This window comes from Salminus brasiliensis, chromosome 20, assembly GCF_030463535.1.
Source record: "Salminus brasiliensis chromosome 20, fSalBra1.hap2, whole genome shotgun sequence".
Lineage (NCBI taxonomy): Eukaryota > Metazoa > Chordata > Actinopteri > Characiformes > Bryconidae > Salminus > Salminus brasiliensis.
The window spans coordinates 18,911,445-18,921,945 of NC_132897.1; the positions used below are offsets into that span (position 1 = coordinate 18,911,445).

Sequence of the window (10,501 nt, forward strand, 5' to 3'; positions counted from 1 at the left end):
ATTCATTGGGGGATGTCATTTTTTACAGCTCCAGACTTCACCTCACAGCCAATTAAAGTTGTGTCACAGGTCAGGTCCATTTCATGTGAGCCAGTTTCAGCAGATGACTGACAGCTACTTGAAATTGTGCATAGAAGGTAATGCAGTAGGCGTGTGTTCTCAATTGGGACTGTATTCTATTATCGTTGTTAAAACGGTGTATTATACCACTTTATATAGTTTTAATTAAATCATTATACCCAGAATTCCAGTCATCTGCTGAATCAAAGGAGTACTGGCCAACAGAGCTACAGTTGCTTATTTACTGCAGTTAAATATGAGCTGTTCTGTTTAACATTCACATCTTGTCAAAATTCATTTCACGTAAATAAACAACAAGGACAATTCCAACTGGGTTTATTTGGCATATACATTTACATGCTTTACTGTTTGGTTATCTCTACATTGCATTGCTATTTACAGTGCGTCTCATGCAAGGTGGAGTTAGTGATTATTACTCGGCAACTAATGTTCAGTCATTCCTACGTTTTTGGTCAGATCATACAGGTGATTTCAGGCGTAGTTGTTGCTGAGATGCTGTGGCATCGTCACATCCATACATTGCACTGCACAAACACCTTAGTTCACACAGCGACACAATACCTTAAGTACAGAATACTTCTCCTAAAGCTCCTACAAGGGCAAGATCTGCCGTATGTCATTTGTCTGTGTAGTTCCATTCCCAACACATTTTGGTATCTTGGCTGGTTTCCTCACTTCTACAGCGGTACGGAGGTTAGGAGGATGTGTTGAGGATCCTTGAGTCCGAGGAGTCGGATCGTTCGTCGTATTCCTCGTCTGGCGAGTATATCGTCTGTTTGGCTGCGACAGGACAGCCATCTTCCTGGACGCCGATCCGCTGCTCCTCTTGCGCTGCCCTGGAGGTCAGGAGGGGTGAGCTACGGAACGCCCCGGGCGAGGGGCCCGAGAAGGGCGAGACATACTGAGAGCGAAGCTGGTACTGCTGCTGCAGGGTCATGGTATTCCACAGAGTCACGTCACCATGCACAAAGGGTCCCCCCGCCTGGCCGCGGCTCAGTGAGTTACGCAGCATCAGCGGGTACCGGGGTGGCTGAGGGAAGCCATGCTGCAGCGGGACACCTAAGGGACCAGGCACCATTCCGCCGCTGCTCGACTCCGGAGAAAAGCGCAGAGAGTCGGGCACACGGAAGGCCGAGCCCACCGACCATTTGGTGGAAGAGACTGGGTACGAGCTCAAAGGGTGCTCGAAAAGATGCCCATTGGAGGGCAGGACCAGAGTCTCTGAACTGTCGGGAGAGGGCTTGTCTGCTTTTGCTGAAGAGCGGCTGGACAGGAGGATCTCGATGGCGCCGACCAGGTCGCCCCCGCAGCCCCTCAGGATCAGCTCTAGCACGGCCGGCTTGTGGCCAGGAAAAATCTTCTTCAGCACCTCTAGCGGAGGGCGGTTGGCTCTCAGGTTGAAAGGGAGGGAGACGGAGCCTGAAAGACCCTCGATCAGGAGGTTGGGCTCGCTGGGGTACTTGGAGGTTGGGCTTTCGGGTTTGGATTCGGGATCGGTGCAAGGTTTGGGTGCACCGTAGCGGGACTCCTCGGGATGAGGAGGGGGTTCTGGGGTGCTGGGAGTGTAGCAGGAATTGGCTTTGGGTTCCTCCGGGGAACTGACGGGTTCTTGCTCTCGGTCACTGGTGCTGCCGCTGTTCTCTCCTCCAGACTGCTCGCCGGATAGGTCCTCATTCAGCTCTGAAAACACAGAGATGCATAAACATGCATAAACTAGAAAGAAAACTGACTGACTGAAGTATGTTATGGCAACAGTTTGCGATGATGTCATCCAGATGATATCCATGACATCTAAGAAGGGGCAGCCATGGCCTAAAGGTAAGAAAAGTGGGCTTTGGGAATTGGACAGGTCGGAAAAGGCTTCATCGTGGACTGGCAGGTAGTGGTAGTGGTTGGAGGGTGCTGAGCAAGGTACCCAATCCCCAATTGCTCCATGGGCACGGAGATGACTGCTTACTATGCCGGGTGTGAGTGTGTGGAGGGTGAATTCTGTCGCACTGTAAAGTGTGCTTCTAACTCCAAGATCTAAATATATATTTCTAAATATATTAAAGGACTGTGTACGTGTTTCTGACACTTGTGGAAATACGCATTAATTACTGCATTCATTACATTACTGCTCCCTATCTGGGCAGAAAGTCTTGGGTTTTACATCACTGTGTTCACTTAAACATCTCAAAAGTTCTCCTCATGAGAGCCTGGTATTATTTAGAGTTCTCATCCAACACCTGGTTTGGTAAATCAGTGCTGGTGATGGAACCAAGCTTACAGCATCTGCACAGTACTGTATAGTTCATATTACACCTTTAGGAAAGTTTCCTCATTTGTTGCCCTGTGAAATTCACCCTAGAACGGATGATAGCATCTGATTCTGGTTCTAATGCAGAGCTTATTCCATTTGCTCTGACCTCTTAGCATGTCCTTAGCAAATTCCAAGGAGTTGTCAATGAAAACTACCTGGTTTAAAGCGCCTCTGGAATATAACCTAGTTGCAGTGAACCATCAGCAGGGCTTATACCTGGCACAGTTTAAAGCTGAGGGGTAAAACCAGAGCCGAGCAGGGGAAATGTTGTCTCAGGCCTCTCTCTGCACTGCTGAAGTGAGGGGCTCGAGCTGCTCCCACTGCAGTCAGTGAAAGCAACATTAGCTTGTTGGTTAACTCGCCTGCCAGCAGCCCTCTGATTTACACCGCCTCACTTTATTCCCCAGAACAGCTCTCAGGCTGAAAGTGCTGACTGGCTGCCACTGAGAGATTAGCCGTCGATTCTCCTTTCCCACGTTTTGCAAACGGATTGGCTGTTATTTGGTAACATTTCACCTGAGTTTGGAAGTCTGCTGAAAATGATGGCTATTGGCTTCGATTCGGGGCTGTCCCGCCTTGATTACTGTAATCTTTGAAGCGACCAAAGATCGGCTGACTGAAAGAGCGCTGATGGAAAGTCGATGTCCATTTGCTCTCGGCCTCGTCTCTTATTGCACTGTCCGGCTTGGTCATAGGGCCACTGCAACACGGTCAGTAAACGCGCTTTGGCGCTTTGGCGCTTCGCTTCGCTTCGGAACGGCGCTATAGCAACTTTCCCAGGTCCTGTATAATAACCTAACGGGCAGAGAGCATTACGGGCATTACAGCAGAACTGGAGTGTAGAGCTGTAGAAAGTACGGCACGGTGCAGAGCTCGACCAGCACCCCGACTGTAGATTATATTATGATATTTACGCCTATGGCAAAACTACTACGAATAATTCAAATAATACCGAAATAACAACACTAATAATAATAATAATAATAATAATAATTAAACAAAAAATAACAATACTTTTAATAGAACTAATATCAGCTAAACAACAGCACCAATTATTGTAATAAATAATAAATAATAATAGTAATAGTAACGATAATACAAAACTACTAGTATTATTACTACTACTGCGACTAATAATAATAGCATGAATATATTATAGCTAATATTATGATCTAATATGAATGTTATTATGTGAATTATTATTATCATCATTATTGTGATCTGTTTTTAGAATTTACATTAGAGCACTACAGTACTTTTATCCAACACGTTTAGTTAAACACCGATTAGTAAAAATAATAAAACTGATCGCCTGACTGGCAACAAATGATTTTACCCAAAATCAAGTTATATTTACAGACTGGTATACTGTACACTGTATACTGTATACTGTATCATTTGTAGGTACTACACTAGTTATTCAGTCTGGATCTACAGTTAAGATTAAGACGTTTTTTTTTTTATTATTAATAAATATTTGTTACAATAAATCAATTATTATTCACAGTTTGCTTTATTTTTTCTGAACAATTAAATGATTTAAGTAAAATATTGCTTTGTTAAAAAAGTAAACCTTAACACTCATATAAATATTCTGTGATCTGCAGTGTGGAAATGACCGTAAGAGCCGCGTTGAACAAACGAACCCCATTAAAGCCACAGTACTTTACAGTACTTTACAGTACTTTACAGTACTTTACAGTACTTTACAGTACAGTTTCACACACGTGTTCACACAGTCAGCTTCAGTCGTGCTGTTCCACGTTACCTGGTCCAGGCTGCGAGCTGAGCCCCTCTCCGCTCCAGCGCAGCTCGGCTCCTGGGGTCCTCAGCGCCTCCGGGATCAGGCTCTCGAGGCTCTCGCTGGCCTGCTGCCGCCTCAGCGCCACCTGCGCGGCCATCACGCGCTGCCGCTCGATGATCAGGATGCACTTGTCGCACGTGCAGTCCTTGAAGCGGCAGTAGCGCTTGTGACCCTTGAGCCACGAGAGCACGCCGTGGTTGCGGCAGCGCGCGCACTTGGGGGTCCTCTGGAGCGGCGCGCGCGCCTGTGCCACCGGACCTCCCACGTACAGGTAGGGCGAGCCGTAGCCGTTCATGCTCGCGGCGCGGGGCCTCTGCGTGCTCGCTCGTTTAGGAGGGCTGCGCTGAGGATGATGAAGAGCGGGGTTTGCTGAAGAGGAAGTTAGACGTCAAACGCAAGAAGGCGCGCGCGCATCGCACGATCTGATCTCGCGCTGATCTTCGCACTGCTGCTGCTGCTGCTGCTGCTGCTGGTGCTGCTATCTCTGCCCATCACTGTCACATGCACTTCAACTCCCCCCTGGGGAATAACGACACACACACTTACACACACACACACACACACACACTTACACACTCACACACACACACTTACACACACACACTTCAAACATGCAACGCTGCCTTATCGTTACACCTACTTCGTCGACACGACGCACGTGAACGAAAAGCCCATGTTCTGGGCTCTGGAGGTCAACCCAAAGCCTGAAGATGAGGAGAACTTCAGGAAGCCTGCAAGCAAACAGGGTCTGCTACTCAAGAGCCGCTCGAGCCGTACAGACCGTGCACTTCTGCAACTTGATCCCGAGCAATTATTCCAACAATGCTGCTGCAATTTCAGAAATCAACTTGGAATGCCCCCCCCCACACACCTCTCACCAACCCCCCCACCCCAACTCTGCAAGTGCATGTTTAACCCCAGCGCCTCGAGCTCCGAGAGAGCACTTTTAGCTGCACCGCTCGCTGCGCGCGAGAATTAAACAGAGAGGAGCTCCTGCGCTGCTTTGCATTTGAATGTGAGCTTAACTCATTCCCAGGAGGACTTTCAAACAGGCGCACGCGGTGAGCTATTCCACTTAATTGGCCGATTAAACGCCGGGGTGTGTTATTGAGGTCTGCAGGATTTAGATGAACTTGGGGAATGCACGAGCTGCCCAGTGCCAGACCACTGACCACTGTGCTGGTATTTAAAAAATCCCCTTCAGCGGCTGGGATATTCATTCCCATTTGGGCAAAAATCCCTTGGGCATGGGGGTGTGCATTTCCTGGGGGGGGGGGGGGGGTTCCACTGATTCTTCAGAGTGGTTTGGGTTTGGTGAAATTGGGATGAACTTGATTATGATTGGCTAGATCAGGTGAATTGGGGCAGAGGGGCTCTCCAGGACCAGGGAGCAACCAGTGGTGGTGATAGGAAGTAGTGACACGTGTTTAATCTGAGTGGTCTACTAAGTGATGTAGCGTGGTCCCTCCATATCCGCCAGTTGCGCATCAGCATCAGTCCAAATCACCAGCTTTAATTATGCAGGAATTCTGGAAAGTCGGTGGAATTGCCCCTGCGAGATGCCACGTCCTTACGTCTCCTTACAGTGCTCGAGTCCATGGAAACCCAACGCCGCGCTTCTGTTGCTCAAAATGGGTTTAGTCAAGCACATAATGGGATCCCCGAGCAGAGCGGCTCTGAGAAGAGGGCCCCGCTGAACTCGCCCTCATCAGCTCCGTTTCCACCACCGCTAAGCTGTTAATTGGGGAACAGCGGAGGAAATTGGAAGGGACGCTAAAAAGCGCCGTGTGAATCAGCGCGGAGGAGAGGAGAGGAGAGAGGAGAGGAGAGGAGAGGAAGGGGCTGGGGGTCGGTTTATATGGGGTAAAATATGTGACATGGCGAAATATGTAATTGGTGTAAAAAAAAAAAAAAATGCAGGGTGTTGGTGTCAATAGAAAAAAAAAAAGGCTACAGGGTCCCGAAAACGAGAGCTGAAGCCCCCCACTGAGTCTATCTCTGAAATCTCAAATAGAAAGAATGATCAAAGGCTGGTTGAGCGGTGCGATGGATGAACACAGGCTCTTCACCCTCACATCTCTCTCTTTTAGATAGAAAGATGCTCTTATAGAAGCAGACTTGGTCCTTGTATGGCATCACGCAGTACCTTTGTGTAAAAACAGGAATAAACAGAAAATAAAAGAAATGTAAAAAGAACAGACTCAGAATATTACACACTGTCAAAAATGTTAAATACCTCAACATTTGATTGTGCACGTGGGCGTTTTATTTTATTTTATTTTATCTGACTGATTAAACCGGCCTGTGGAGATTTCATTCACTGAACATGCCAACATTTTAATGCTCAGCATCTCTCATCATTTCTTAATATTATTCCTACGCTCTTAAAAATAAAAGTCCTTGAAAAAAAAAAAAAACATTTGTGTTTCCGACCTGATATTCCAATATTCCAATATTCCAATAATTTTTTTAGACCTTTAAAATATATATTTTTTGCCAATTTAAGATCTTTACACCTTTACACTAATCTTCTACACACTATATTGTTCTATATTGTCCATTTTTTTATTCTTCTGTGGCATCGCTCAAATAACCCCTTATTATATATTTTACATAACGGTAAAAAATGAAAAAGAAAAAACGATAAAAAAAAAAATAAAAAAAACGCGCGTGACGCAGTCAAAAGCATATTAGTAGCTAAAATAGCCTTTTATTAACCTCTATTTAAAAAATGTCCGGATGTAATTTGGTTCTTAAAACGAATATTATATTTATAGACGTTCAAGCAAAAACGTGATGTTACTGTACTACAGATGATCAGCACTGTAATGAGAAATCGTTCATAATGTGGAATAATTAGCACTAATAAATTCACTTTTCGGCCATATATTAAAGAAAATATATATATAAAAAAAAAACAGAACCACGGAAAGTATTTAATAAGAAAAATATAATATAAATATATGTATGTATACTGTAATACTCTGCATGCCCAGGAAGCTGTTAACGGAGAAATGGTAAAAAAAAAAAAAAAAAAAAAAAGCATGTACAAAGAGTTATAAAAAATCTTAACAAATTATTTTATTAAATTCTAGGGCTTAAACCTCTTATCTTAAGTGTCAGTGTATCAGAGAATATTTAAACAGCACGTTTTTGAGCCTGAGGTGTTGAAGTTTTCAGTTCTTATAATTTTATGAAAACTGAATGAACGGACTGGACAGGTTACAAAAAAAAGTAAGATATTATAGTATAATTATGTATTATAAAAGATGAAAGGCTGACCAGAGATAAGCGGGTACAGAGATCAGCACCAGCGGCGACTTAATGGCAACACAAAGCCACGCCCACAACGAGCAATCCAGCAGTAATCATAAGCAGCCTTAATGCTTTTGAGTTCACCCCTATTACTAGTCATTACTCAGCTTTAGGCTATAGAAAATATACATGTGGCTTTAGTGCATTCAGAAATAATCATTAGTCACTTTCTAATCTCATTTTGTAATATTAATTATGGTGTGTACATGTACATGGATGGTGATTGACGAAAAACTGAAAAAAACATTCCCTGGAACCCGTGGAAAATCCTCTTATGCTGAATTCTTACACTATCAATAAATAGTATCAGCTTTATTTTCTATGTTTGGTATTCTTGCTCCCTGTTCCTGATTGCCTACAGAACATCCATACTCTGCAATCCACTGATAGCTGAGAAAATGAAATCCACTGCATTCCGTAAAAGACAGAGAAGGAAACATGCTGCTTTAAAAAGTGGCACATGAACGCAATCTGAAGTGAAACGGACATTCCTGTTATGCTGGTGCTTCTAACAGTAGCACTGCACTGTAGTTTATCAGCATTGAGCTCCAGTGCTGTTTTATAGAGTGAAGGACAGTACAGAGTCTATAAACGTCTCGCACCTGAAACTCAAGCACCTATAAACACGACTAAATCAACAGTGAAGCCTCCAGTGGAGCCCCTGTGTCGTGAGACTATTCACACTCTCCAAAGCCAGCAATTAGGCAGTTATTATATTTAAATGACCACGTTGGGTGTTTGGGAATGTTTTGAGAGGCAGTTTTGAGGTAAAAACCCAGTGAAATAGATATTTTGCTGGCCCTCTATGGCTTATCCACTAATGCTGAACTTGATGTGGGAAAATGTCAATTAGCAAAAAGGGGTTAGGGATAAAGTTGTGTGAATTTAATATATGATTTAGTTGCATATTAAAATATCCTTACATTCTTTAAGGAACATGAATGTAATGACTGTGTTTTAGGACATTCTGGCCCGTTTATCTAAAAACTGTCACACACTGGAGGAGAAGTCCAATGATTCTTTCATCTGCATAATTATGTGGTTAAGATTCAATCAGTCATCTAGAGAATCTTGCAGAGGCCGACTAGTTGACAGCGGTGATGGGATCTAGACTATATATCAGAGACTCATGATTTTAAAGGCTACCTCAGAAAGATAGTGAAACACTGCCTGACGTCCAAGACATTGCTTTCCAATAGTTTTGACAAGCCTCTGGACTATAGTTTTCTCCATCCTTTGAACCCTGTAGCTGCTTTTGTACTCTGTGTTAATAATTCTGTATGAAGGGACCAATAGAAATGCTTTAAATTGACTTGGAAAATGTTTTTTTTACATTGACTTCCATTGAAAGTTAAGCAGTTTTTCTTCCTTCTCCTCTAAAGTTGCAGTTTTGGAGAAACATATTCTTCTGTGGACGGCGCTGATATTTTTATTAATGTATTTATAATGGAGAGGCACAAGCAGGGTGTTGTAATGCACAAAAGACCCCAACGAAAATGCTATTTACCACTATTTTACAATCATAATTACATATAATGCTCTGAATAAAATGCCTATTTGTGCACTGTGGACACTGCTAGGTTTCTTCACCGCCACTGTAAAGAAATGTGAATTGAAATTTCTCTACAGTGAACCATTTTACATCAAACCCCTCTACACCAAATTATACAGATATAGAAACTGAAGAAAGAAATTGAGCAAGGATACTTTTACTTCACCAGGAATGTAAATCCTAGTAAAAAGTCACTTTGCACTTCATCTCCAGACTCCATGCCATGACAAGAAAGATTGATACCTGTCAATAGAAAGGTGATTACTGCTCCCATTTCAACACAAAAGGTTAATTAGTGAGAACGGTCCCCCTTTTCCAACACTTCACAGCCACAGAGCAGTCCAGCTTTGTTGTGACAGTTATGCGAAGGCCGAACATTGAGCACGTACAACCACTCGTCCATCCAGCCTCCAGTAGGCAGATCCGCAATTGAAGCCACTGACAGGCGGCCAATAGGTAGCCGAGTTGTGAGTGATGGTGGGACATCTGTTCAGTGAAACGTCTTGCTAATTTCTGTGCAACTAGAGCCGCCAAGGGCATTCAAATCACTGCCATTTTGACAGCAGCCTGCCCTCCCAGCCACACCCACTCTATCTCAGTATAGACACTGACAGTCAAAGGAACACTCAGCCCTGGAGCTTATTCCCACTGGTCTCAGTTGAACGGCGTTTTAATATACTAGTTTTAAAGCTAATTAAGTAACTGTTGGACTCATTTATTAATTCCATTGTTGTCTTCAGTGACAGTTCTTTCAAAAGAAATTTATTTATGATACCAGAAGACACAATAATACCTTAAAAATATCATGCTGTCTTGTGAATGAGTAACATACCTAAATGTAAAGTATATATATATAGAGAGTATGTTAAAAGAATCATGGAAACTGGTCCCATAATCCAGATTCAGATCCCTTTGCTGGCTTACGCACAGGACACGTATCTACAAATGTTTAGTTTTCTGTACCTCAGCATTACACTGAAAGATAGACAAGGCAGAAATATAACTGCTTATTATTTATCATAGATCATAGATTTTCCCCTTATTTTATCACTGAAAAGCAGGAAATAATAGGCCATTGTTCATCACCTAGATATTATATTTCTACTCATATTTACATAGATGTAAGATGATACACAAACACATACAACATCGCATCGTATAGGTATAATTAACAATTTACACTCTACATTTATATCTCAGAGTAAACTACGGTGGCTTCCTTACGTTGTAAATCTTTCACTTGAAAGTGACCCTTCCCCACTGAACTGGTTCAACTCAGAGGTCAAAGGGGAACTTCACTATTTGTTTCCTCTTCAAATTATCTGCATTTGACATGAAAAGTGCCATTCCACCAAAATCTGCAGAGAATTGTTTACAGTGGTGGTGATAGCAACGTTATAGAAAACGGTACAAAGAGTTATTACATGAAAATGGCTCATGAATACTC

General features: G+C 43.2%; 1 protein-coding gene across 3 annotated transcripts; it reads right to left on the reverse strand.

Annotated features, from left to right (window-relative positions):
• dmrt3a (doublesex and mab-3 related transcription factor 3a) lies at positions 1-4,978 on the reverse strand. Of its 3 annotated transcripts, none has more exons than XM_072664969.1 (3): positions 4,828-4,978; positions 4,152-4,706; positions 1-1,761 (listed from the first exon to the last, which is right to left on the reverse strand). In XM_072664969.1, the coding sequence occupies exons 2-3, from the start codon at positions 4,480-4,482 to the stop codon at positions 776-778; spliced, it is 1,317 nt and encodes a 438-aa protein (XP_072521070.1). In that variant the 5' UTR covers positions 4,483-4,706; positions 4,828-4,978; the 3' UTR covers positions 1-775. The 3 variants fall into 3 exon arrangements, with proteins under 3 accessions (XP_072521070.1, XP_072521071.1, XP_072521069.1); XM_072664970.1 differs by having other exon boundaries at positions 4,152-4,728; XM_072664968.1 differs by having other exon boundaries at positions 4,152-4,978.
• Between the last annotated feature and the right edge of the window lie 5,523 nt (positions 4,979-10,501).

What these genes read in the sequence shown, in the direction of transcription:
- dmrt3a (XM_072664969.1), bottom strand. Translation starts at nt 4,482, where the DNA reads ATGAACGGCTACGGCTCGCCCTACCTGTACGTGGGAGGTCCGGTGGCA. An exon ending in CAGCTCGCAGCCTGGACCAG is followed by an intron (nt 1,762 to 4,151) that starts GTAACGTGGAAC and finishes CTGTGTTTTCAG; the next exon opens with AGCTGAATGAGGACCTATCC.